Source organism: Salvia miltiorrhiza, chromosome 3 (assembly GCF_028751815.1).
Source record: "Salvia miltiorrhiza cultivar Shanhuang (shh) chromosome 3, IMPLAD_Smil_shh, whole genome shotgun sequence".
NCBI lineage: Eukaryota > Viridiplantae > Streptophyta > Magnoliopsida > Lamiales > Lamiaceae > Salvia > Salvia miltiorrhiza.
Window position 1 is genome coordinate 30,737,584 of NC_080389.1, and position 14,390 is coordinate 30,751,973.

General features: G+C 35.7%; 1 protein-coding gene across 36 annotated transcripts; it reads right to left on the minus strand.

Moving 5' to 3' along the window:
• Window positions 1-9,380: 9,380 nt before the first annotated feature.
• Window positions 9,381-14,118, minus strand: LOC131014050 (uncharacterized). Of its 36 annotated transcripts, none has more exons than XR_009097992.1 (7): window positions 13,871-14,063; window positions 11,820-11,895; window positions 11,500-11,639; window positions 11,161-11,228; window positions 10,645-10,821; window positions 9,936-10,044; window positions 9,381-9,847 (listed from the first exon to the last, which is right to left on the minus strand). XR_009097992.1 is itself a non-coding variant. In XM_057941976.1 (4 exons), exons 2-4 carry the CDS (start codon window positions 10,789-10,791, stop codon window positions 9,695-9,697), a joined length of 378 nt encoding a protein of 125 aa, XP_057797959.1. In that variant the 5' UTR covers window positions 10,792-11,228; window positions 13,988-14,083; the 3' UTR covers window positions 9,381-9,694. The 36 variants fall into 36 exon arrangements, 7 of the variants coding, with proteins under 7 accessions (XP_057797959.1, XP_057797963.1, XP_057797960.1 ...); XR_009097988.1 differs by having other exon boundaries at window positions 10,645-10,829; XR_009097990.1 differs by having other exon boundaries at window positions 11,446-11,639.
• Window positions 14,119-14,390: the final 272 nt, after the last annotated feature.

Genomic DNA, 14,390 nt, shown 5'->3' on the forward strand with positions numbered 1-14,390 from the left:
GCCGGCCCCCATAAATCAGAGTGTATAAGATCAAAGGGAACTATTGTTTTAATAGGCTGGGAGATGTGGCTATTTTGATGCATTTTTTCACGTTTGCATGCTTCACCGAAAGTTAAAGAGGAAGAGTGAAATGGAATATGCAGTTTATTGCAGATTTGAGCAAGTACATTAGGTCCAGGATGACCAAAAGATCTATGTAATGTATCTAGAGAAGTACATGTAGCAGCAGATGGAATTGGAGATACAACAGCAGGCTGAACTAGAGACTTTTTATTACAACTGGAATTAGCAGAGGATAGAAAAACAGAAGGCGAAGATGAAACCAGTGCCGTAGTCGAGAGGATAGGCTTGGACTTGGTGCAGAGGGAGGAGAGATCCAACTGGTACAGACCTTTAGATAGAGTGCCCCTCAGAAGAATCTTGTGTGTTTGAGTGTCCTTAACAAAACATGAATCATGATTAAATTCAATAATGACACGGTTATCCTTGGTAAATTGAGAAATACTCAATAGATTTTTGGTGATATCTGGCACATAGAGGATATTATTATGAAACAGAGAAGAACCAAAGTGATTAGGAAGAGGAATGTGATTTGAGCCAATTGAAGAGATGGGTAGGGTATTACCATTGCCAACCATGAGTTGTTCAGTGCCATAGTAGTTGCTCACAACAAGGTTTTGCATATCATGGGTAATATGTGTTGTAGCACCACTGTCAATATACCAATTTGAGTCATCAAAGTTTGAGGGAAGAGAACCATCAGCTTTAACAGCAGGAGCTTCTTGCTCAATATTCCCATCTGTGATATAAGCCTGTGGAACAACAGTTGAATTTTCAGTGAAGTGTATATCAAATTTTTTGAAGCACTTTATGGCAACATGGCCAGATCGACCACAAAGTTGGCACACAATCCCTTTTGATGTAGTGAAACCTCCTCGATTAGAACCAGAGAAACCTCCTCGAGGTCCAGAATTTGAGCCACCATGATTGATAAACGTAGATCCTCGACCAGAGTTAAAACCAGAGTTAGATCCTCGACCTTGACTGCGATAGGCGACATTTGCTACTGGATCAAACACAGTGAGAGATGAGCTTTGCTGTTGGAGACGCAATTCGTAGGCCTAAAACGCATACTGGATTTCCTGTAGATTTTGTGTGTCGTTGCGGTGCATAATATTTACAACGAGAGCCTCGTACTCAGCGCTAAATCCAGATAGAATGTACATCACAAGCTCATCATCAGAGATAAGCTGACCAACCGCAGACATCTGATCTGCATACCCTCGCATTTTGAGGAAAAATTCCTCAACACTTAGATTTCCTTTCTTTGTAGTTTGAAGGAGTAGACGAAGTTGCATGATTCACGCCTTTGACTAAGACATGAACAGGCGCTCGAGGACTGACCAGAACTCACCGGAAGTGGAGCAGCGAACTACGTGACCGAGCATCGACTCGGTTACAGAGGAAAGTAACCAGCTAAGGAGAAGCTGATCACGGCGGATCCATAACGCATAAGCAGGATTTGGAGGTTGTGCGCCGGTGGAGTTGGTTGGGAGAATTGGAGGTGGTGGTGCTGCCGTTGGAGCGATGAAATCAGAGAAACCATGCGCACGAATTGCTGATAGTGATTGTGCACGCCAGAAGGCGTAATTAGAGCGATCGAGCTTGATAATGTAAGGAAAATGAGGTTGAGCAGCAGCGAAAGTAGAGTTATCCATGAGAACCGATTGGAGAAGAATCAACAAAAATAACCGATGAAGACGATCGAGAATAGATCGAGACGAAGAAAAAAGAGGAAGATCACAGCAAATCTTCAATCACTGGCGACTGATACCACGTTAAACTCAAAGCTAAAGTGAGACAAGATGTGAGAAGAGTAGAAGCAAAGCAGTGGAGAGAAAAGAATAGAGAGGATATTCTGTGAACTGATTTCTCATTATGCTGAAAACTGACTACAACTAATTTGGAGCCGAAGCTATATACAGATGTAAAATAGAAGCTTCTAGCTGCTTGCTTAATAAGCTATCTAACTAACTATGTAACTGACTAACAACAGAAAATACAAAAGGTAAATTAAATTACTTCAATACAGGTGTACGGTACACCCGGGTTGTACCTTACCCAAATCCATAACCCAGTGACCCATTTTGTCTTAAAAAAAAATAAAAATTAAAACAATAAACCCAGCTCTCCCCCTCTCGATCTAGCTTTGCTTTCCCCCACCCCCAAATCTCCCGTCTTTCTCTCTACCTCGCTGAATCTCCCCCGTCTCTCTCTCTGCTGTTGGTGGCCATCGCGGACCATCGTGACGTGGGCTGCGCCGGCAGTCTTCGCCGTGAAGGGGCGGGAGGGCAGCGGGGTTTTGGGTTCTGTAGTTGCGCCTCTTCGATTCTCACGTGATTAGCACGATTCATTGGAGCTGGAAGCTATGTAATTTGTTTAATTTTGGAGGGAATGGGGATTTATGGATAAACTCTAATTTGGTTTGGTCAATTGGGTTTTACTAGTGTTTCAATGAAATGTTGGATTGTTTTAGTCTTGTTCGAATGAGATTTTTTCTTTAACCAGTTGCACATGGCAAGAACCCAGAAGAACAAAGCGGCTGCTCATCATCTTGGTCTGTTGAAGGTAAGCACCATCACATTGGTTTGTTCTCTCTCTCTCTCCTGATATTTTGCAGGCTTTTTCATCAATGTCTGTTTAATTTTGAACTTGCTAATTGCTTTCTGTCAATGCTTGATCTGTTTTAGGCAAAACAAGCGAAGCTTCGGAAGGAAATTCTCACACAAACCTCAAAGGGAGGTGGTGCTGCTTGGAGAAGGTTTTGATGTAACATACAGTGGTGATTCAAGAGTTGGGCTCGTGGGCTTTCCTTCAGTTGGGAAATCAACACTCTTAAACAAGTTAACTGACACTTTATCAGAGTTTCATAATTCTTCAATGTTGTTATTGGATTTCTTACTTTTACATTATTTGTGAGGCATACACATTTTCTGTAAATTAATAGTGGTTTTGTTGCATCCCACTTGATGATATAGACTACTTAGCTAATGAATCATTTTTATAATAAGTATATAGTATCATTTATATAATATGATAATGTAATTTTCACAAGTTAATAGTGTCATTTTTATAACAAATACTATATATTGTGTCATTTATAATAGTGTTAGTGTCATTGTCATATATTAAAAGATTATTTAAATATAAATATAGCATCTTGTCATAGCTCTTGGGAGATGCTTATCTAAAAGGGTCATAGTGTCATTTGTACAAATATATAGTACTCCCTCCGTCCCACGAATCTTAACATATTTTCCTTTTTGGGCCGTCCCACGAATCTTGGCACGTTTCTATTTTGGGTAATAATTATTACCTTCTCTCTCCTACTTTATCACTTTTATTACTCTCTCTCTCCTACTTTATCACTTTTATTACTCTCTCTCTCCTACTTTATCACTTTTATATTTTAATTATTAAGTGGGAATTATCATATATGACCATTTTTCATAAAAACACAAGTTATATAGCCCTACTTTATAATACATAAGTTAGACAATTATTTTTAACTGAAAAGACGAGAGTGGCCTTTGACTTTTTAATACTTTTATTTTATATTTTATTTTTATTTTTATTTAAACAATTTCTTTCTTTTCTTATTTCTTTTCTTCTTCACATAATTTCTTTCTTTTCTTCTTTACACCTTTCATTCTTTTCGTCCATAACTGCCGCCGAATTCCATAGAATTTTCCTTCCAATCGTCCAGTCGCCGCCGCAACGCCGTTCCAGTCGCCGGAGCAGCTCCGCCCCGTCGTCGTCGAAGGCTAGCCACGCCCCTCTGTCGCGCGCACGAATGCCCAGCCAATCCCATCGCGCGCGACCTGTTCTGCCGCCCCCATCGCGCCACCTGTTCTGCCCCGCCGTCGAGCGCCGGACGCCCAGCCACGCCTAGTCGTCGTCGAAGCCCCCTTAACCCGTCGTCCTCGTCCGCCACCGAAGCCCCCGAACCATTGCGAACTAGGGCTCAAAACCCAGCCCTAGTTCACTGGGGCGGCAATCGAGCAAGTGAGAGAGAGAGAGATGGTCCTGCTCTCTTATTTGGGGCAATCGAGCAAGTGAGAGCCCTAGTTCACTGGGGGCGGCACTGTGACGACGGTGACGGGGCGGGCCTTTGACGTTGGGGCAGGTCGCGGCGGGATGGGCGGCGACAACTGAACCTACGGCGATGGGGATGGTCGCGCTGTGACGACGGCGGCGGGGCGTGGCTTTGATGTTGGGACAGGTCGCGCAACGGCAACGAGGCGGGATGGGCGGCGGCAACCGGGCGGCGACGGCGATGGGTCTGGGCTGGGCAGCGCAATATTTGAGAGGAAGAGAGAGAGAGAGCCGATTTAGGTGAGAGAGAGAGAATTTGCTTTAATTTTGATTTTGTGGAATAAAAATAAGGTTATATAATAGTATTTTAAGCCAAAAAAGGTTGTATAACTTGTATATTATGAACTAGGGCTATATAACTTGTGTATTTATGAACTGGGGCTAAAAAAAGATTTCCCTCTTTTATTAACTACACACTTAAAACACTAATCTACAACTCCTTAATTTCCGTGCCGAATCCAAACGTGTCAAGATTCGTGGGACGGAGGGAGTATTATTTATAACATAGTAGTGTCATTTTTACAAGTTAATAGTGTTAATTTTATTTTTATAACAAGTATACAATGTTATTTATAATAGTCTTAGTGTCATTTTTAAAATATATAGTGTTAGTGTCATTTTTAGAACATAAAAGTGTTCTTTATAATAGTTTAGTGTCATTTTTATATAGTCTTATTTGTAGAACACGATAGTAATACTTATATATATATAACATGATAGTGTTAGTGTCATTTCCATATAGTGTCATTTGTTGAACATAATAGTGTTATTTATATAACATGATATTGTCATTTTCATAGTGTAATTTGTAAAACATAATAGTGTCATTTATATAACATGATAGTGTCGTTTTCATATAGTGACATTTGTAGAACATAATAGTGTCATTTCCTTATAGTGTTATTTGTAGAAAAAAATAGTGTCATTTATATAACATGATAGTGTCATTTCATTATATAACTAGAACGATCTCCCGTGCGATGCACGGCGAGTATCGAAATTAGACAACATCAATTACTCAATAAAATTATGGATTTGAAAACGTAAATTTTCAACGTATAAAGTGTAATGACAATTATAGTTATTAAATAATTAATAATTATTTGATAATGAAAATTAGCATTATACTTTATTATAATTATAAAGTATGATGCATCATAATAAATAAATAATTCACAAATATAAAAAAATATTTGAAATTATATTTTTTTAATATATATACTAATTTCATCTACAAAGTTATATTAACATTAATACAAAAGAATTATTTTTAAAAAAGAGTTATAAAATGAACCAAAATATATTCCTTCACCTCTATTACATTTAAACTATTATAATTTAAAAAATATATGTAAACACAAACACATGATATTTACTTATTTTTATCTAAAAATACAAAAAAGAAAAAAAGAAAAATAATTAAATTAATATAATAGAAAAAAGTAAGCATGTCATTAAAGAGAAAATTAACACTCATTAGAGAGGAAAGAACAAAATACTATATTTTAAAACTTTAAATAATCATAACTTATTCATTCTAAATTAATTTTTTATCAAAAGAGGAAAGATAAAAGATTTTTTGTAGTAAAGAGGGAGAGAGAAAAAAATATATATAATAACAACAATTATTAAATTACAATAAAACAATTACGATATAATAACAACAATAATAATAGTGCAAAAAAGGAAGAGAAAAAAATATAAAAGAATAGAGAAAAAGAAAGAAGAGAGAGAAAAATAATTATCATAAATTTTTTAATTATAATAACTTATTTGTTTCAAATTCATATTTTATGATTTTTATATCAAATTAAAAATTTTGTCATTATCTTTAATTTAAGATACATATAGAATATCTTTTCATATATCAAATTTTTTTTTTAAGAAAATCACTCAAGTATGAAATAGAGAGAAATTGTATGAAAAAAATAGTGAAAAAAACAAAACGTGTGATAGAGAGAGGAGAGACAAAATGTGGAAAAAATGCATAGTGGAAGGAAAGAGAAAAATTGGCGGAAACAAAAACTGGTGTTTCATATATATATATAGATGTCATTTCTAGAACAATATATATAGTGTTATTTTTATAACATGATAGTGTCATTTACATAGTGTTATTTATACAATAGAATAGTGTTGGTGTTATTTATATAAGATAATAGTGTCATTTATGATAGTGTTAGTGTCATTTGTAGAACTATATAGTGTTAGTGTCATTTGTAGAACAGAAAAGTGTTCTTTATGATAGTGTTAGTGTCATTTCTATATAGTGTTATTTGTAAAAAACAATAGTATTATTTATATAACATAATTGTGTTAGTGTCATTTGTATAACATAAAAGTGTTCTTTATAATAGTGTTAGTGTCATTTCATATAGTGTTGGTGTCATTTGTAGAACATATATAAAAGTGTTCTTTATAATAGTGTTAGTGTTATTTCTATACAATGTTATTTGTAGAACATGATAATATTATTTATATAAAATGATAGTGTCAGAGTCATTTTCCATATAGTGTTAATGTCATTTGTAGAACATAAAAATATTTTGAATAATAGTGTTAGTGTCATTTTCATATAGTGTTAGTTTTATTTGTAGAACATAAAAGTGTTCTTTATATTAGTGTTAGTGTCATTTATATAATGTTATTTGTAGAACACAATAGTATTATTTATATAACATGATGGTGTTAGTATCATTTCCATATATTGTTAGTGTCATTTATAGAACATAAAAGTGTTCTTTATAATAGTATTGTGTCATTTTCATATAGTGCTTTTTGTAAAACTATATAATGTTATTTATATAATATGATAGTGTCATTTAAATATTAATGTGATATAATTTATTAATGCATATATTGTTAGTTACTAAGAAAAATAGTATCTTTTAAATATATTAAAAGTGTCAATTACTAATAAAAATAGTGTTATTTAAATATAGTAAAAATGTGATTTAAGAATAAAAATAGTGTCATTTAGCTAAATTAAAAATTTTATTTAAATATAAATATAATATAATTTATTAATGCATATAGTGTAATTTAATAAGAAAAATAGTATTATTTATCAAAAAGAAAAAAAATTAAAATAAAAAATACAATATAAAAAAAGATGAAAAAATGAAAAAAAATAAAAAAATAAAAAGAAAGTAGAAAAAACGAAAAAGAAAATAGAAGAAGAAAACGAAAACAAAAGAAAACAACGAAAGGGAAAAAGTTTCGCCAGAAAAAAGAACAAAAAAAAAAACCGAAAAGAAACCAAAAAAATAAGAAAAAAAAAACGAAAAGAAAGTGAATTAGCTGAAAGCATGAAAGAGCAAAAAAAACACACCTACCACAACGAGAATCGAACCACACAACCTCCATCTGTGAGGCGCAGGTTCAGACCAATTGCGCTACATATGCAAATGTTTAATTGTGCGAAAATTTGATATATATATCATGATTTGAATCGGGTCAGATTTGACCCGAGTGTACCGTACACGGGTGTACACAAGATCACCTCATTTCATTTTGAGCAAATATTACAAAACAAAAGTTTAAATAATAATCTAAAAATATAAAATTGGTTAAACAAATTAATTGGGAATATGATATTCTTAAGTAAATGAAATTAAACAAAGAATCAATTCAAATTCCTACCAAACACAATCATGCTATATATTATTAGAATAGAGGCAAAAGATAAAGACTAAACAAACAATAAATCATAAATAGTTAGATATTTTAAATAATAAATCATAAATGATTTAGTTAGATATTTTAAATAATAAATCATAAATGATTTCACCGTAGTGTCCGTGTTCCTAACAATATAATCAATAATTTTAGTTTGTTTCTAACACGATCTAATATGTTTAAATAATTGCTCCATCCATCCCCCAAACATCTCCTTAAGGGAAGATGACACGGGTTTTAATAAAAGTTAATTGTGTAGGAATATTTGATAAGTAGAGAATGAGTCTCACAAAAAGTAAATTTTGTACGAGTAATAGTTAGTGAAAGTGGAGAATGCACTACAAAAAATTCGGGGTTTACCGCAGCAACTGCAGCCGGTAATCACCCATATACCACCGAAATTAAAGTTACCGGAAGCATTATCGGCGGATCACCGCGAGTGATTTGCTCATCCGTGACTTGTATACCAGCGGCAAAAGATGGCCGTCGGTGACTAACGGCGGCCGCGCCGCGGCTAAAGGTTGTCGGCGATCGGCGGTCTATTGCCGGAGCATTACCGGCGGCTATGGCCGCTGGTGATTAGCGGCAGCACTCCCGCCACCGGTAATGTTGACCGGACGGCGGTGGCACTGTTGGCTGGAAGTCACCGCGGCACTCCGCCGTGCCGCTGCTAGGGTTTTACCCAAAGGGGTGGACGGTAGATAGACGCAGCCGGAGTGGGCTTTAGGCACGAATCGCGGCGGATCACCTCGAGCCTCTGTATCGTCTTCTCGCTCAAGCCACCGTCGCTCTAACTTAGCTGCGTCCCGCCACTGCTAGGGTTTCACTTAGATAGGGTGGCTGGAGCGGGCTTTCGGCACGAATCGAGGCAGATCGCCTCGATCTTCTCCATGCAAAAATTGACGCAACTGGAGTGGGTTCTTCGATGGTGGGGTGGTGGAGAGAGGGGTCGAGATGGAGAAGGCGGCAAGGCCGATGAGAGACGACATGAGTGGAGGCGGCGGCGGGCCGGCGGTGGAGACTAGTGCTTTGAGAGAGAGATGATTGCAGTGAGAGAGAGAGAGTTTCAGATGTGAAATGATTTTAGGTGGTGTAATTAGGGGCTTATTAGTTTGTTAATTGACACCTAATTCTTTCCCAAAATAGAAACGAGCCATTATGGGCGGGACAACCCAAAAAGGAATACGTGCCATGAATAGCGGGACGTAGGGAATATCTAGTACCTATTAATTCATTTAAACTCTATTTCAATAAACAATATCAACATTTATTGATATCCATGAGATGTCGTAAATTACGGATCGATCTCATTTCCGTCCGTATTTTAATTTCAAAAAAATATTTATTTATTTATTTTTATTTTTTTATTATTATTATTATTATTATTATTATTATTATTATTATTATTATTATTATTAAATCAATCTAGCTTATACCCAAAACTATTTTAATTTGTTATTTGTAATGTATTTTGAACTCAATTGTATACGTTGAACTCAATTGTATAGGCTGAATTCAATCTAACTCAATTGCATACGTTGTATAGGTAAGTGCAATGTTGTTCCAAAATTTGAAATAAATAGTTGAACAAAACATAAATATAAAAACAAAGTGCAATTGTAATGTTGTTCTAAAACATGAAATAAATAGTTCAACACTTTGAAATACATAGAAGTCAGGACGATGGATCGGGGATCAGAGACCTAATGAGTAGAGCATCAAGGACCCGACTGCCTCATATACTGCTCGAACATAGCCATCCGCTCCTCGAGGGCTCGACGTACTGCTAGTTCTTCAGCCAGCTGCTCCTCTAGCGTGGTGATTTGTGTCTCATAAATCTGCAGGGACATCCTGGAAGTGCTTATGCTGTGTTAGTAGACCTACTACTAACCTGGCTTACACCGACACTTCCAGTGCCGTACAGTCGTGACCTGCTGGGATGTACGAGCTCCAAGTAGATCTCGTTCAGTTGATTCTCTCGTCCTTGCGTAGCAGCAATGCGATAAATCTTCGTCTAATTCATACATAACAATGCATAATTGTTAGAAAATAAATACATTTCACTATGTATTACTAATATTTGATTAAACTTAAACACTTACATCAAGTCTAGCATCCCTCTCATTCACATACCTTCCATCCGAGCGTGTGTGGAGGCGAAGGAAGGGTGCTATTGTTCTGTGCAGTCGGAGGAAGTCCACTCTCCAAGCTCTGTTCATGCATATATATAAGATAAATAAGTTATTATTTGTGATATAATATATATACTAGTATGACCATTCGTGCGATGCACGACGAACATTGAAATTAAATTATATATTTAAGTAAATAAATAAATATAAAACAAAATTAAAATATAAATTTTTAACTTTGTATAAAACGTAATGATAATTATTTCTATTAAATAAGTTTAAAAATTATTTGATAATGAAAATTAGCATTACGCATTATTATTATAGAGTATTACGCATCATAATAAATAAATAAATAAATATTTTCATATACAAATATAAATAAGAAGTTGTAAAGTTTTAATGAAAAAAGAGAAAATAAAATATTCATAAATTATTGATTTTTGATATTTTTTATACTATATTAAATTTACGATGTATATAGAATATTTTTTCATGAATCAAATTTGACAATATTTACAAAAGAATTAAAATATAAAAATAAAAATAAAAAAATAGTGAAAAAATTGGTGGAAGAAGAGAGAGAAAAAGAGAGGGAAAAAATAGAGGGAAAAAACTCCTCTTTTATATATTATATAGATTTATAGATTACTTAAGAACTTAATTGATAATTGCTAACCAGACTCTGTTGCAGGATACGAGTGGACTGAGACCCTCCAACGTGCCTACTGATCCTTGTACCCGATCCATCGGTCTCAGACATCCGGTTCGCACGCGCACGTCGGGAAACGGTCTGAACATCGTCCCGCGCCCAGTATGCCCCCATCTAAAAATTGTCAGTCATGCCCACGGGTATCTGCATGACTGTCACACCCCAATTCTTGAAACAATAACTATAACTGGGATACGACTAATCATTAAAATGAACAAGGGGAAAACCTTGTAAAATTCGAATAAAAGGGATAATAATTGGGCATTGCCCCTTTGGATGTAAAAAGACAGATATCCAATTGATACAAATCAATCAACAAACATACTTCAGGATCACAAGTTTAGTTTCATGCCTCAGATAACCAACATTCCTTAATCAAAATACTTTAAGAGTTAAAAGTCTAGGCTCAACAAAAGATATCGTTTAGAGTCATAACATAAAGGTCTTAAGTCAAGAAAACGAAAGATAGATAAAGGCTAGTACTGCAGCGTAAGTCAAAATACGGAGTTGAATCCTAGCCTCAGCTCTCTCCGTCAACACCAGCCATCAACCTGAAAAACATTTGAAAATATTTGGGCTAAGTATTAATGTACTTAGTGGGCTGCATCTTTTAAAACATTTCACAATTCGTAAGAGCAGTTTATCCAATCATTCATGACATAACTTAGAAGGTTTTAAAGTAAAGGAACTTCTAAGCATGTTAAAGTATTTCATTTTATTAGCGTGCTATTGTCACACTCTGTTTAGTTACTCGCTGTGATACCGGACCTTTTAGCCACCGACGTATCGCTTTCTCCCATGACACTTGCCCTGAGGACGTACCTCAGATAAGTTGAATTGACCTCGGGGCGCTACCCAGGCAGGTCTTACATGATACATGCTCCGGAACACATCCAGCCAAGCATCCTAATAACGTTTTTTTCATGCATTAGTGCCCGATGGAGATCAACCCACCAAAACAACTAACAAGTGTACACAATTATCAAATAATGTGTTAGGCCGTAAGAGAATCTCGATCGATCCATGAATTGCAAGCCTTAAACATAACAGAGCGCACAAAAATATTTATTGGATAAACAGTTTGCATTTCATGAAACATTTAGAGTTTATAACTCAAACATACATTTAGAAAATAAGCCCACCTGTATAGGCAATGCTTATCGTTTAATCTTATCTCTGAATCGGAATAGCAGTGCTAATCCTCACGATCCACGAAGCCTACAAGAAATCTATACTCTTAATAGGTCTCCTGAATCTAATCTTAAGCCATGGTAAAGTGCTTAATATTCTATAATTCACTTAGCCGGGTTTTCAAAATTTAATGAATAAATAATTGAAAACTTAAAATTCTTGAGTCAATGACCCCAACAATATCCTTACTCGATTATCTTGATAATTGATTTTAGAAATAAAACCAATTAAATCATAAAGACTTTTATATGCAAAATATTTAATGCAAATCATTTCATTCTCATCTCATATAACAAGTAATCACACTTAATATATGCATGTAACATTAATATAATATTATGCAATTATACCTTGAAATTATTAATTAATCAAACCCAAGTATAATGTCTAATTAATAAACTAATTGAACTTAGATAAATAAATAATTTAATTAAATAAGTCCAATAATTTAAAACAACAGTCAAGCTCCACAATTAAAATGGTGAAATCCAAGTGTGAAAAACAAATAAATAGCAGCCCATTTCTTTAACCTAAAACAGAGGCCCAAATCATAATTAAAATCAGCCCACTTTCTTTAAAAATATGGCAGCCCATATTTGGCCCAAATTAATTAGGGCAAGGCTCAAAATCTTTCTTCTTCATTTAAAACACACACATAGGGGTGTAAACAAACCAAGCCGCTCGTGAACTATTCAGAGCTCGGCTCGAGAAAAGCTCGTTCAAGTTCGTTTAGAGAAGCTCGATAAATAAACAAACCAAACTTGAGCTTAGTAGTATTCGACTCGTTAGCTCGTGAACATTTTCGTCAAGTGATTCACTTTGAAAAATATAAATTATTAGTATATACAACTCATATTTATCCACTAAAATTAATAATAATTGTATTAAATCTCTAACTAATTTTATTTGTTATAAAAAAATAATTAATATATTTATTATTTTAAATAAAATAATATATTTTTAAAATAAAATAATCAATATTTTGAATATAAATATAAATTTAGAAAGTTTGTATAGGTTTGATTAGACTCGTGAGCCGCTCGCGAGCCTCAAAGTATTCGGTAAGTAAAGTTCGAGATTCGATTCGATACTAAGCAAACCAAACTTGAGCACACCACTATTCGATTCGGCTCGGTTCGATTACACCCCTACACACACGAACACACACAAACTCACACACACTACACACTCACCAACGCCGCCCAACAGCCCTCCCCTCCCATTCTCCCCTGTCTCTCCCTCTCTGGCAGGCGACGGCAGCGCCGGCTGCCGCGCCGCCCCCTACTCCCCTTCCATCGCCACTCTCCCTATCCCTCCCTCATCCTCTCTCTGGTTTCCCTCTCTCTCATCTGTCACATACTGAGAACTCACTCACACATCAACCGAAAACGCCGCAGCCTCCACCGCTGGGTCCCTCACGATTCCGCCACCTCCTTGAAAGCTTCGGCGACTGCAGCAGCCAGTGGAGCCGGCCACCGCACGCCCAAAGCCCCATCTCTCTCCCTCTGCTGACTAAACGCTAGTCACCGCCTCTCTCTCTTTCCGTCCTTGGCCAGACAGCAGCAGGCGGAGCCACCGTGCCGTGGCCTCCCTCTGACCCCCCCAGATCTCTCTCGCCTCTCTCCTCTGCACACCCCGGCGCCTCCCTCTTAACCTTCCTCTCTCTCTAAATACTCCGGTCAGACAGCAACTCGAAGCCACCGCCGACCGCCGCCTGCCCTCTCTCTCCCGACTCCCTCTATTTCTGACGAACTTTAGTGGAACGCCGCCGCTGCCCTCCCCTCTTGACTCGACTCTCAACACACCAAACACACCCTCAACAATCAACAGTCAACAATCCAAGCTCAAGCTTGAATATTTCATGCTTGCTCAATATTCAATAACTTGTATGTAGTTGTAATAATAAAGCCAATGATTTTACTGAATTTTCTTGTTCTATTTGCTCACTTATATATATCTGTATATATGGAAGATGATAAGAGTTCAAAGGTAAAACCTCTACCCTAAAAATTGTGTTTTGTTGCTCTTTCTGCAAAGAAACAAGAGATTACAGTAGATGTGTTATGGAAAAAAAAATGAATTGAAGAGAGAGAAGAATCAAATTGAGGAGAAGATATACCACTTGAACTTTGTTGTTGAGAAGGGGCTTGCTATTGAGAAGAGTAAGAAATGCAGCAGAGAAGGGTGAGAAATCAACAGGAATGAGGCTTCTCTTTGAAGGAAAATGTGAGCTACGTGGATACACCGTCTCCACACATTCTAATCACAATTAACAAAATAGTACTAATCATAATTAGTAAAAATATCTAAGAATTTATGAATGGATTGGGCCGGATTGAGATTGGGCTCAATGAGTTTGGAAGAGAGGACTTGATCTTTTTTTTTTTGGATGAGCTCTTATTTCACTATTTAAATAGCAATTAAAAACTTAAGACACAATATAAAAAAATAAAGTTCAACACACATAAATAATTAAAGTTTAACATAGACTTTAATTTAAATCTAATAAAAATCAATACTAA

Excerpts from the sequence above, each read along its gene's own strand:
- LOC131014050 (XM_057941976.1), bottom strand. The coding sequence starts at position 10,791 with ATGGGGGCATACTGGGCGCGGGACGATGTTCAGACCGTTTCCCGACGT. Across the intron at positions 10,045-10,644 it reads GTATCCTGCAACAGAGTCTG|AGCTTGGAGAGTGGACTTCC; the intron begins GTTAGCAATTAT and ends ATGCATGAACAG. Across the intron at positions 9,848-9,966 it reads CACACACGCTCGGATGGAAG|ACGAAGATTTATCGCATTGC; the intron begins GTATGTGAATGA and ends TGTATGAATTAG.